Source organism: Sorex araneus, chromosome 11 (genome assembly GCF_027595985.1).
Source record: "Sorex araneus isolate mSorAra2 chromosome 11, mSorAra2.pri, whole genome shotgun sequence".
In the NCBI taxonomy this organism is placed as follows: domain Eukaryota; kingdom Metazoa; phylum Chordata; class Mammalia; order Eulipotyphla; family Soricidae; genus Sorex; species Sorex araneus.
This window is the reverse complement of record NC_073312.1, coordinates 23996054-24010431: the sequence shown is the minus strand read 5'-3', so window position 1 is coordinate 24010431 and position 14378 is coordinate 23996054. Positions and strand designations below refer to the sequence as shown.

The window sequence follows — 14378 nt, the reverse complement described above, 5'->3', positions numbered from 1 at the left end:
CACAACTCTTGAAGAAAGAAAGTAGGCTGATAGAAAAAAAAAGTGAATAGAGCCGGAGAGACAGTGCAGCAGGTAAGGCACCTGCCTCTCGTGCAGCCAGCCCTGGCCTGCTCCCCAGCATCCATTATGGCCCCCAAGCACTTCAGGAGTGATTCCTGGGTGTAGAGCCAGGAGTAACCTCTGAGCAATTTCACTGTGGCATAAAAACAAAGAAACAAATTTTAAAAAGCAAATGATAATAAAAGAACACCAAGAACACAACTGAATTTTAAAAATGGAAATCATGTGATAAGAAATATGTAATAATACCTATTGGTTTAATATATTCACAAGCCATAGCTGACAAAGGCCCAGAATTCAGAATATACATAATAAATTTCTGCAAGCCAACAACAACAAAAAGTTCGACTTAACAATGGGCATGTGAAAAAAAAACTTCACTTAACGGAGCTGGAGAGACAGCACAGAGAGAGTGTTTGCCCTGCATGCAGCCAACTTGGGTTCGATGTCCAACATTGATATTATTTATCCCTTGAGCATCGCCAGGAGTTAACTTCTGAGTGTGGGTGAACCCAGGAGTAAGCCCTGAGCATCACTGGTGTGAAACAAAAACCAAAGGGGATATACATATATAATTATAAACGTAGCTGACAAGGAAATGAAGATTTCTGACACTAGTTATGAGATAAAGACTAAAAACCAAAATGAGATAATATTACACAATCACTAGAAAGCCTGAAAATTCAAAGGACTTTGGAGAGGAGGAACGGAGCACCTCGGAAGCTCTTGCCAGCAAAAGGAACCTGAATCAGCATCCAGCCTCTGAGAACCACTCCCCAATCAAGTAAAAACATCATCTACTAACCCCACTCCTAATGTACTGGGGAGCAATAAAGAATCATCTCTGCAGAGGTTGGGGAGACAGTTCAAATGGCTGGAGCAATGCTTTGCTTGCAGGAGCCCTAGAATAGGTCCCCAACACCGGGCTGTCCAGAGAGCACAGCTGTGAGCAGCCCCTGAAAGTCACTGGGGGGGCCCACACAAAGTAAATGTTTTAAAAAGGGGCTGGTGTATCACAGCTGGGCTCCACAGAGATACTGACCTCCTAATGTTTCAGGTACATGAATTTATTTTCAGCTGCAAACTCCAGGCCTCCTCAGAGTCGGGGGGGGGGGGGCACCTCCCCCTAACTCCCCAAGCCCCGACAGCCACGCCCATGTCCCACCACTCCGTGTCAGCTCACCTACTGACCCTGCTCCAGAGACTCATAAATAAAGCTCAAAAGAGATCAACTACCCACAAAAATTTCTTAGATACCAGGTTCAAGCTGATAGGTCCCAGGGGATCTCGGGAGGTCGGGGTGGGCCAAGTCCCTGTCCTGCCAAAGCCCCCGCAGCCACACTCACACCCGACAGCTGCCGCCATACCCCTCACCGCCCTGCCCCTCACTGCCCTGCCCCTCACCGCCCTGCCTCTCACCGCCCTGCCCCTCACCGCCCTGCCTCTCACCACCCTGCCTCTCACCGCCCTGCTCAGTTGAATATTCTGGATTTTCTGGAGCAACACCTCCCATCTCGACAGCACCGGCATCCCAGTAGGAGCACACCAGACTGGATGGGGATGTAACTTAGCAGCCAACTGAGCTCGACTAACAAAAACATCAACACAGAAGGCTTAGCTAGCAACAACAGATTAGTAAACTTTCAGACAAGGACTTAATGTCCCCATAGTGAGATGTGACCATTTTCACAAATTTTCTTTTATTGACATAATTTTCCATCATTCCGTTAGCCATTTAGTGGTAATAAGCAATATAAAATAAATTATTGTGGGCCCACTATGGGCAGACTTGAAGGGAGGTTGGGGAAATTGGAGAAATGGTGGAGGAAGGTGACAGTGGTGGGGGGTTGGGGTCGGAACACTGAACGCCTCTAACAAATCATCATGAACAACTTTGTAAACCAGTGTTTAAATAAAGGGAAAAAAGTTGGAGAGCTGGGGAGCATGTAAAGAATAAATATGAATACATACACACATGTATTTCCACAAAAAGACTTATAAACAAACAATAGCAGCTTTGTTCCTAACTGATGGTTCAAACTAGAAACAACTGAAATGGCCATTAAAAGATAAACGGATTAACAAATGACGGTATCCCATACAACAAAATAGTTCTTGGCACCTCCTCCATAAAAGGAAAAAGCGTTTTTTAAAAAATATATATATGACAACAAAATGCAACGTGAGCATCTAGATTGGATCCTGCTTGAAATAAATAACTCCAGTGGCAAAACTGGTAAAAATGGAGTAAGAAGAATAGTTTGGGCTGGAAAGGGGGCAGGGAACTCGCCTTCCATGCAGCCGGCCTCAATTCAGCGCAGGATGCTGGGATAGTAGATGATTCCGACAGCCAAACAGGACTGACTCCTGAGCACAAAGCCAGGACTAAGCCCTGAGCTCAGCAGGTTGCAGGCCAAAAATATAAAGAAAACTATTATTTTGCCATCTTTTATATAGATCTAAAATCATTTCAAACAGAATCTTTAAAATATTTTTTAAATTTAGGATTTAAAAAAAAATGAATTATAGAAGTCCTTCCTTTAATTATGGTGTTGCTTTCTGCTGTTTTAATACTCTACACTCAGCTATAGCCCAAAGTATTAACCTTCAATTACCTTCAACTACATATTAAATGGGCTGGTGCGATAGCACAGCTATAAGGCGTTCGCCTTTCACGCGGCCGACCAGTGTTCGATTCCTCCTCCCGTCTCGAAGAGCCCGGCAAGCTACCGAGAGTATGGAGCCCGCACGGCAGAGCCTGGCAAGCTACCCGTGCGTATTGGATATGCCAAAAACAGTAACAATAAGTCTCTCAATGAGAGACGTTACCGGTGCCCGCTCAAACAAACTGATGAGCAACAGGATGACAGTGACATATTAAATTCAACGATAGCAAAAAATACAAGATATTTTGAGAGAAAATGACTATGTTCACATAATGTTTATTATAGTACATTATTATAATTCCATTTTATTAGGAGGCCAAAGAGCTAGTTCAGGGGTTAAGACTTGCCTTGCTCATGGCCAAGTGAGATTTGATCCCCAGCACCACATACGATCCCCTGAATACGCCCAGGAGCAACCCGGGAGCACAGTGCAAGGAGTAGCCTTTGAGTACAGCTTGGTGGGGCCCAAGGCACATCCCCCAACCTAGCTTACTATTGGCCATTACTGTTTATCTCTCACTGCGCCTAACTTAGGCATTAAACTCTTTCACAGTTTCCTCTACACAGTGCATATGACGAGGAAAACAGCAGGAATTCAAAACCACCTGCAGTTTCACGACTCCACTGGGAGTACTGGGACTCAGCCCCAGAGAACAAACAAATGCTGCCCCACTTATGAGACCCAACATGAATGCATCACAATGGGGGGGGGACTCCAAACATAATAGTGAGTTTTTTATTGAAATATTGAATGTAATCGAAGTAAAAAGAAAGTGAAGTGAAATTTATCAGCTACACAGGTGGGAGAGTGGGGGGGACGAATACTGTGATTCTTGGTGGTGGAATATGTGCACTGGGGAAGGGGTGGGTGTTCGAGCATTGTATAACTGAGACTTAAGCCTGAAAGCTTTGTAACTTTCCACATGGTGATTCAATAAAAAAAATAAAAAATAAAAATAAAGCATTAATGCAAAAAAAAAAAAAACCAACATGCTCACAACAAAGTAAGCATGCAACCAAAAAAGAGACTAAATATCTGCATGACTTCTCCAAAGGAGAGAGACAAATGATCCATTACACATGGAAGTAAATGTTCATTACTACTTATTAGGGAAATGCAAATCCAAATCACCATGAACTAACACCTTGTGTTGATGAGAACAGTATCTATAAAAAAGATTAAAACAGGGGGCTGGAGCGATAGCACAGTGGGTCGGGCGTTTGCCTTGCACGCGGCCAACCCGGGTTTGAATCCCAGCATCCCATATGGTCCCCTGAGCACCGCCAGGAGTAATTCCTGAGTGCAGAGCCAGGAGTAACCCCTGTGCATCGCCGGGTGTGACCCAAATGACCCAAAAAGCAAAAAAAAAAAAAAAAGATTAAAACAACCAATGTGAGAAAGGCTTGATGAAAAGGAACTCTGGTGCACTGCTGTGGGAATGAAAACTGGTGTTGCCCCTACAGAAAAGAGTACTAAAATTCCTTTTAAAAAATTAAAATCAATAAAATAAATAAATTAAAAAATTAAAAAAAAATTAAAATCAACTGCCAATGAGAAACTCAAATAGAGGACATGCCAGGAGCCAGGTGGATCCCCTGCATGGTACCATGCCCCAGTAGGACTGGGGGTAGCCCTGGAGGTCCCAGCACTGGGGCCAACCACTAAACCAACCAGTCCACATAGCTGGGCTAAAAGTTGCTGGCATTGACCTTCACGAACCCTGAGTTATTCTTCAGAGGCCATTAAAAAAAAAAAAAAGTAATGTGGAGTTCATGCCCAATTCAATCAGCTTAATAATGGCTGAATAAATAGCAGTGCTCCTACATTATAAAAAATAAAATAAATAAAGTTGTTCACAATAATTGATTACATTTAATATCTGAACACCAATCCCACCACCATTGCACCTTCCCACATTTCGAATGCTTCTATCCCGAACCCTAAACCCTGCCCCCCAAGCAGACTGAAGTAATTTATTTTGTATTGCTTGTTATGAATAACCCGCTAAAAATAATCCAAAAATGTTTTCTTAGAGAAAGTGTGTGAAAATTGTTGCATTTCACCCCGGAGCCATTAAGCCCTTCTATAAGAGATTAGTAAATATTGTTAAAGGTTGATCCTTGTGCGCTTATATCTATATTTGTATAGCACAGCAGATAGGGCGTTTGCCTTGCACGCAGGCTGACCCAGGTTCGATTCTTCCACCCCTCTCAGAAAGCCCGTCAAGCTACCGAGAGTATCTCGTCCACACAGCAGAGCCTGGCAAGCTACCCGTGGTGTATTCAATATGCCAAAAACAGTAACAAGTCTCACAATGGAGACATTACTGGTGCCCACTTGAGCAAATCAAGAAGCAATGAGATGACAGTGACAGTGATATTTCCCCCTAAGACGGGTTGCCTTCTACTTTAAACCCCACCCAATACCAAGTGCTACTCTTGGTACATCAGTGGTGAAAACTGAGATGTCCGGGAACAGGTTCACTCAGGGGTGGTGGGACTGGAGTCGGAACACTGAATGCCTGTAACACCTGTATTATGAACAACTTTGTATCATATACTTTAAAAGCATGCATTTAGTATATACAATGTATTCTTCAATAAATGTTAACTTTTAAAAATTAAGTTCATACTTAAAAGTATTTTGCTTGAATAACAAATGTGTATATTATTGGGTAAACTAAAGTGCCTTGATTCTTAAACTGTTATATTAAAACCAAACTGTTTGCTTTTAATACCCCCAAACTGTTCATGAATAGTTTACTTAGCACTTACTAAATTTGCCAAGCTTTCAGTAACACTTGGGATATAAATATGAAAGAAAGCTCTTGCCCTGAGGAGCTCAGAGGTCAGTGGGATACAGGTCAATAAAACAAAAGTTGCAAATGCTATGTAATTGCTATGAGGGAATGACAGGCAAAGGTGACAGGCTTGCAGAGATTGTTTCAGGATGAATATAGATGCTCTTAAAGAATTTATACCCTGGGAACAATTATATTACAGAAATATCCATCTCAAATACTTTAAAGCTTTCTTAACAACCACTTGTTTTAGTCTTGTCTCTATATGGCACACTTTTGTGATTCAAAGTGCAAAGTACTCAGTATTTCAGATGTTGGCTATTTGTTTTTGGGGGTGTCATGCCTGCAGTGGCTCACACTCAGGAATTACTCCTGGCGGTTGGAACCATATGGGGTGGGGGTCAGGCGTGCACAGGGCATGCACCCCACACACTGTATTAAGATGTAACTGGTTTCTAAATAACCAGATGCTACCTGCTGTTAACTTTAATGAACATCACTACAGGAAACAGAAAAGATCTGTCTCTAAAGTCAAGCTTGTTTCATACATGATGAAATGACAGTACCATAAGAATTACAATGCTTTTCAACCAGCACATTCATTCATTAGAATAACCCGGTATTTCAAGTGGGACTGCATTAAAGGACTTCTCAAAGCACCTTTTGAGTGCTTAAGTCCTGGTTTAAGTGAGAGAGCTTATTAATTTAAAATTATTTCTCAACCATGTCTTGGAAGTCGGCCTCACGTGCTGGGGGGAAAGGCAACTGGGATAGAGATGGGACCACTAAATAAATGAAAGTGGAAAGTGGAAGTAGAGTATGGACCAAACATGATGGCCTCTTAGTACCTGTATAGCAAACCGTAACACCCAAAAGGAGAGAGAAAGAGGGAATGTGCCTGCCCCAGCGGCAGGGGATGGGAAGCGGTGGGGGTGGTGGGAGGGGTGTTGGGAACACTGGTGGTGGAGGGATGGGTGCTCGATCACTGTATGACCAAAATGCACTCATGAAAGTTTGCAAGTCTGTAAGTGTATTTCATGGTGATTCAATAAAATAAATAACTAAAAATAAAATTATTGCTCACTATATATTTCATTACTTAAAAATTGTAATTTGTCTGTGTAGTGGCAGGATTGAACCCAGGGTTACACACATGGGAAAAGTATATCGTCTATTGCTAAACTATATCCCCAGCGACGCCTCAAAAAAATCTAACATACTACACACACACACACAAACACACACATATATACTTAAGTATATGCTTTGACCAAAGCTCTTAGTGTCATCTAGGGGAAAAAAAAAAGAGCAATCTGGGGCCAGAGCGATAGTACAGCAGGACAGTACAGGACACCTGAATTGAACAGGTTGAAGCCCCAGCACCCCATCTGGCCACCCAACACAGTCAGGAGGGATCCCTTACTACTAGGAGTAAGCCCTGAGCACCACCGGGAGCTGCCCCAAAAACAGAACAAAAAAGGGACAATATAGTAATATCTGCCTTATCACACTCTTATCTGTTTCATGTAGGCAGTGCTGAGGGGCTTCTCCCAGGTCCCAGGACCCTCAGGAAGCACCATGTCCCCGGGGTTGAACAAAGGCCTCCCACATGCAAAACACAGGCTCAGGCCCTCAGGCTCTCTCACTGGCCCCTTGGAACAGTTTTGTAAAGATTAAATAAATGATCTTGCTCTTTAAACCCATGTTCTCTCTTGAACACATATGTCTATATGTCTCTTTGAGGCTTTTTCCACTCTGGAGAAAACATATTTCTCTCTTGAAAACATATTTCCTCTTTTTCTGTCCCCTCACATCTTTATAAGTAAGTTTCATTCGATAAAAAACTACCTTGTTTTGGGCTGGAGCGATAACACAGTGGGTAGGGCATTTGCCTTGCACGCGGCCGACCCAGGTTCAATTCCCAGTATCCCATATGGTCCCCTGAGCACTGCCAGGAGTAATTTCTGAGTGCAGAGCCAGGAGTAACCCCTGAGCATCACCAGGTGTGACCCAAAAAAGGAAAAAACAAAAACCAAACTACCTTGTTACCTTGTCTCACTTTTTAAAAATTAAGTGTCATGATAAAAGTATAGATCAAAAGAAATCATTTATGTAAAATATTTAGAACAGGGCCTGGCATATACTAATCACTTAATAAATGTTACTAAATATTATTATAAGCCTGCTATAGTAGTGTCTAGATTAAGAATGAGCATTAAAATGTGAAATGGAATTTAAGAAAAGGAATAAAGAAATTATAAGGTATTTTTAAAGTTCAGAAACTAAAACTGAATGACTTTCCCCCCCCGAACATGATAATCCATTATTTCATTACTCTATAGGAATATACAATGTATTGTTAATATAGATGTGCCGGGTGTATTACCAGTTTTCAATACACTTACTGAATTAACAGTTTTAATATAATGATACTGTCTTAATAATGGGGTAGGGGGGTGTGACTTAGACCCACTGACTTCTGTTTCTGCCTTAGGAAATATTTCTTTCAGATGCCAAACTACCAGCCATTCTTTCCTCTGGAAAACTTTTCATTGTCAGCAGGAAAAAGATTATGAAATTTTCTCCCAATATGAACCACAAGAAAGTACACAGCATCCACCTAATTCCTAAGAAGTGCTCCTAAAAGTGTCTGTATCCAATGAGGAAAAAAAATATGAAGAATTTAAGTGCTGGAAAAATAACTTTAAAGCAAGCAAAAGCGAAAAAAGCTTATGCAGAGAAGAGAAACTCAAATTCAATCAGTGTATGTTTTTAATATGTATCTTGCTGATAAATAGTCACAGCTGCAACAGCATGGCAAGTTTCTACAGACTATAGGAGTAAAATTTTGTGTGCTGGTTTTATTCACCTGTATTGCAGCGACTGAAATCAAATTGAGATGTGTCTAACTTGAGAAAGACACAGACTTCCTTTGTTGTTGCTGTTAACTGTTTTGGACACGGGGGGGGGGGGGGGGGGAGGGGCTCGAGCTTCCCCATACACCTCCCCACCCCTCACTGAGGACTACCAGGCAGGGCACCTGCTGCTCCAGGGATCCCAGGGCCACACCTAAGGGTGCAGGGGGGCGGGGAGGGGAATGGTGCTGGGGATCGAACCAGGGTCCCAAACGTGCAAAGCATGACAGCACCCCACAGTGTGTACTATCTCCCTGCTCCAGAGAGCAGTTTTCTAACCGCTACACAAAAGGTTTCTTGAAGATAAGTGGCCGTATCAGTTTTTAAAGACAGTTTTATGATCTAAAGAGAGTGTCAGGAAGACCATACAGTATGCGCATAATATGACCGTTAATAATCAGCCCCTCATTCTTCTTCTTCTTCTTCTTCTTTTGCCTTTTTGGGTCACACCTGGAGAGCACAGGGGTTACTCCTGGCTCTGCACTCAGTTATTACTCCTGGTAGTACTCGGAGAACCATATGGGATGCTGGGAATCGAACCCGGGTTGGCCGTGTGCAAGGCAAATGCCCTACGCCGTACTATCACTCCAGCCCCTGCCCCTCATTCTTCTTAAATAAATCTTCACAGACTGTAAATATTTTAATAAAAATTTCATTTACTGGGACTAGACACCAAGTACCTCACCCCCATTGTTTTTCACACATTTTGAAAAGTATTAAAAATACTGAGTGATACACTGATTATTTAAAATATATTTTAGAGGGGCTGGAGTGAAAGTACAGTGGGGAAGGCATTTGCCTTGCACTCAGAAGATTCAAATTCGAGCCTCAGCATCCCTTATGGTTCCCCGAGCACTAGCAGGAGTAATTCCTAAGTGCAGAGCTAAGAGTAACCTTGAGCACTACTGAGTGTGACCGCCCACCCCACACACACACAAAAATTTAGAGATTGGAAGGGGAAAAAGCAACAGAGTGCTGGTGTCTGTAAAGCTGGAGCGATGGCTCAACGGGCAGAGGACACACTCTGCAAGCAGGAAGCCTGGGTTCCATCCCAAGCACCACCAGGAGAGGCCTCCGTGTACTGAGCTGAGCGCAGCCCTGAGCACTGCCCCTCGTAACCACAACTCCAAACTCTACAATAAAGCCTCAATCAAGAACAAATGCTAACAACTCAAGTCTGTTTGTTTTTAAAGTTTTTATATGGTGTGTGTGCGTGTGTACATTTCAATGGAAAATAAATTTCACTTTGGTACATCGACAGAATGGAATACTATGCAGCTGTTAGGAGAGATGAAATCATGAAATTTGCTTATAAGTGGATGGACATGGAGAGTATCATGCTAAGTGAAATGAGTCAGAAAGAGAGGGACAGACATAGAATGACCGCACTCATTTGTGGAATACAAAATAACACAGTGTGAGACTGACACCTAAGGACAGTAGACACAAGGGCCAGGAATACTGCCCCATAGTTGGAAGCCTGTCTCATGAGCTGGGGGAGAAGGCAGCTGGAATAGAAAAGGGATCACTAAGTCAATGATGGTTGGAAGGATCGCTCGGGATGGAAGATGTGTGCTGAAAGTAGATAACGGACCAAACATGATAACCTCTCAGTATCTGTATTGCAAACCATAATGACCAAAGTAGAGAGAGAGTATGGGGGAAATTGTCTGCCATGGAGGCAGGGGGAGGTTTGGAAAAGGGGGGTAATACTGGGGACACTGGTGGTGGAGAATGTGCACTGGCGGAGGGATGGGTGTTTGATCATTGTATGATGAAACTCAAACATGAAAGCTTTGTAACTGTATCTCACGGTGATTCAATAAAAAAATAAGTAAATTTCAAATAAATCCACTTTCCAGTTTTCTTAAAAGCAGCATCATATGGGGCTGGAGAGACAGTAGAGCAGGTAGGGCGCTTGCCTTCCACATGGCTGACCCAGGTTCAGTCTCTGACAGCCCAGACGGTCTCCCCCAAGAAATGAGTCAGAAAGCACCCCCAGAGTAGTTTCTGAATGCAGAGCCAGGTGCAACCCCTGAGTATCACTGGGTGTGGCCCCAGCACACCCACATCCCTCCACACACAAGAAAAAAAGGCAGCATTTTATTTTTTAATTGACTTTGTGGGGGCCGGAGTGATAGTCCAGTGGGTAGGGCATGCCTTTATGCAGCCAACCCTGGTTCAATCCCAGACATTCTATTTGGTACCCCAAGCACTGGCAGGAGTAATTCCTGAGTGCAGAGCCAGGAGTAACACCCAAGCATCGCTGGGTGCAGGCTCCAAAACAAGCAGGAACAAAAAAGCTGACCTGGTGGTAAAGTGAAAGAGAGAAAATTCCATCTTAGAAGAAAAACTTAGCGAAATAAAAATAAAAAGTAATGTGTTCAAATTTACACACTAGCGTGTGGTTTCATTATATCATTTCTTAACCAGGATTTCTTAATTTATTATTTATCCTACCTATGTGTACGAACCAAATTTCAAAGATATATGATAACTTCAATGTTAACAAAAATCAATGAAAGTATCTTGATATTAGGAAACTGTGATGATTAAATTAACAAGTGTTCATTGAGTTGCCTGTTGTTATAATTCAAAACATTGTTCTTAAGCAATGAGAATGTGCTACTTACCAGCAAGTGTGTAATCCATATCAAAACCAAAACACTTAATTTTTTCCATGGCTAAACTTCGGTTCACAAATACCCTACAGAAAGGAATAAAAAATGATAACCCAATTAATAAAAAAAATTCCTAAAATTTTAATGGGATTATTTGACTTTTTCAATCTCATTTAAATAATTTTAAGATCATAATGAAATTTACTCAAATCCTTCATATACAATTAGGAAAATCAGGTATTACACAGAAAATATATGGATTTTCTCATTCTGTCTTGGTATCAACAATGCCATGAACTCCAGACTTCAGAGTCAAATCTCCTTACATACGCCAAATACTAAACATCGTTGTTGGACATTAAGCATATTCATTTAACAATTACTGTATATTAACTATATATACATACCCAAACACAAATACATGCCAAGTACTGCAACTACCTTTCTTCATGTGACTTACATATTATAATCTCTATCCTTAAGTAAGAACTCAGGCAACATAAAACTTGAAAGGCAAAGAACTACAATTCAGTAAATGCTATAAAGTACCATGAGGAAGGGGCCAGAGATATAGGACAGCAGGTAGGGAACTTGTCTGGCACATGGCTGACCTTGGGTTCGATCCTCCGAACTCCGTATGGTCCCCCAAGCCCGACAGTGATTCCTGAGTGCAGAGCCAGGAGTTAGCCCTGAGACCACTGGGTGTCTCAGGAGAGAGAGAGAGAGAGAGAGAGAGAGAGAGAGAGAGAGAGCGAGAGAGAGAGCGAGAGAGAGAGCGAGAGAGAGAGCGAGAGAGAGAGCGAGAGAGAGAGAGAGAGAGAGAGAGAGAGAGAGAGAGAGAGAGAGAGAGAGAGAGAGAGAGAGAGAGAGAGAGAGACGGGGGGAGGGGGAGAGAACCCCTTGTTTAAAAACCAGAAGAAATACCTGAGCTGAATGCAATCAGTAGTCTCTGTCCAGGTAGGGTGAACCGAGCAACCCAGACGGGACCACCAAGCAAGGACCACACAGGCCTGCACCGACTACAGGATGTATGCTATGGGCGAAACAAGACGTTTCCTTTGGTCCTGTTTTTCTGATTGCTTTTTATTTTATTTTATTTTATTTTATTTTATTTTATTTTATTTATTTATTTATTTTTGCTTTTTGGGTCACACCCGATGCCCTGACCTAGACTAGCACTTCTTAACCAGGCCCCACATGGCCCCCCGTTTGATACCGGAATTTTCCAGAGGAATAGGGGTGAAAAATTATACAAATGTGCAGGAGCCAACTGGTAGGCCAGGGGCTACAAGGGAAGAGAACAAGGTCAGAAAGGGGGTGTGGCCAGAAAAAGGCTGAGAAACATGACCCGAGGTCAACAGTCTCTGAAAGGGAGTGACCACGCTGGGGGGCTGCAGAAGCTGCGCCAGGATTCAAGAAGAAAATAAACCTATGGATACTTAACCCAACATCCAAATAGCTCTAATTTGTGTCCGTTTCCTTCTATGAAGTTACAGCAGCATAAATAACTTATCAATAAGTACATTCAGAGATAAGTAGTCCACACTTTATCTGACAGAATAGCTGAAAACTTGGGAAGCATTTTTTAAGCTCTTCAATTCCTAAGTTAGCTTCCCATGTGAACACAGGCCAGGAGTATTGTCCAAAGGGCTACAGTGAACGAATGCTTTGCATGCAGAACCCCAGGGCTCAGCATATACCCAGCACCACACAGCCCCTAAACACACTGGGAGTAACCCCAAAATACAGAGCACAGAGTAGACACCAACTCCATCAGGTATGGCACAAAAAAACCCACAAAAAAGTAATTACAGATAACCTTTCATCTAAGGATACATGCACCACTCTAAAGGCAAGCAAATTTTCCTAATTTGCTCAAAGTAGTTTGAGGAAAATATTTATAGGTTCTTTAATTCAGAATGTTGATCCTTTGAAACTGAAATTGTAATTTTCTATAGTATTCTACACACAGAGTTAAATAATTTATATGTCCTTTTCCTAAGAAAAGTCTTCTGGAAAAATAAATATTTTGTCTTTGATTAGTTATCTATATGAGGAGAAAATGAGAGGAGATGGGGATGGAGCGAGGACTGGAGCGGTAGCACAGCAGGTAGGGTGTCTGCCTTGCACATGGCCGACCTGGGTTCGATTCTTCCGCCCCTCTCAGAGAGCCTGGCAAGCTACCGAGAGTATCCCGCCCGCACGGCAGAGCCTGGCAAGCTCCCTCTGGCGTATTCGATATGCCAAAAACAGTAACAACCAGTCCCACAATAGAGACGTTACTGGTGCCCGCTCAAGCAAATCGATGAACAACGGGACGACAGTGCTACAGACAGGGGATGGAGCAACAGGACAGTAGGCAGGTGCTTACTTCGCACACAGGCCACCAGCGTCAGTCCCCAGGAGGCCATATGGTCTTGTCCCAAGCACCACCAGGAGGGATTCCTGAGTGCAGAGCCAGGATTAGCCTCTGAGCATTGCGGGGTGTGGCCCACAAACAAACAAATAAATAAAACTTAAAAAAAAAAAAAAAGAATTAGAGGAGAAATGACATGGCACCAAAAGCTCTTAAACACTCCACGACCTCCAAATACGCTGTCATCATGATTCTACCATTTCATCTAAATCCTCTGTCTATACTGACAGACCTCATCTCCTGTACTGGCACCTTCCTAGTTACATACGCCCTTTCCCTCCCACTGTCATCACTGCCCCTGGTCACTACTGTTGCAGTGACTGGAAGTCACAAAGGTGGTTGTGGAGGCTGTGAAGTTCAGCAGCAGAACTGGCTTCAATGTGCAAAAAAAAAAAAAAAAAAAAATCACAAACTTTTGTCGTGGCACAAGAGATCACACACAGCATGTGACAGAGACTGACCCGCGGGCAGCTCTCCCACTCAGCCAATACCCCCTTGTGCAGGCCCCACACGGGTAAGACGTACGTGGTTCTAACTCTCAAAGGAAATAGGACCACTGAGGCTTGGGCTTTCCAAATACATTCTCAGTTCAGGCTGGGGCCAACTGGAGCAAATCCATAATCAGATACTGACATCAAACAGCTGACATGCCTAAAATGTTTGCTGGGAATTCAGGCAGGAATCAACCAGGAGTACTTTTCTTCCTTGTGATAATATCCGTAAGAGACCTATTTGAGACCACATAATTTAAAAAAAAAAAAGTTTCGATTCAGAGAAAACCACGTGAGTTGTTCTGGGCCTGGAGTAGAAGAGGTACTCACTAATCCCACCCATCAGCGTGAAAGGAAGGTAAAAACTAGCCAACAGGCGTAGCAAGAATTGACCAGATCCTTTCTTGA

The 14378-nt window shown here is 42.8% G+C and overlaps 1 protein-coding gene across 6 annotated transcripts in view; it reads right to left on the bottom strand.

Moving 5' to 3' along the window:
- The window catches only part of NT5C2 (5'-nucleotidase, cytosolic II), a 147080-nt gene that overhangs the window by 36502 nt on the left and 96200 nt on the right, over positions 1-14378 (bottom strand). For all 6 annotated transcript variants that reach the window (XM_055119545.1, XM_055119547.1, XM_055119546.1 and 3 more), the window contains one exon: positions 11076-11149. In XM_055119545.1, the coding sequence (XP_054975520.1) occupies positions 11076-11149 (74 nt within the window). The remainder of the gene's footprint in view (positions 1-11075; positions 11150-14378) is intronic.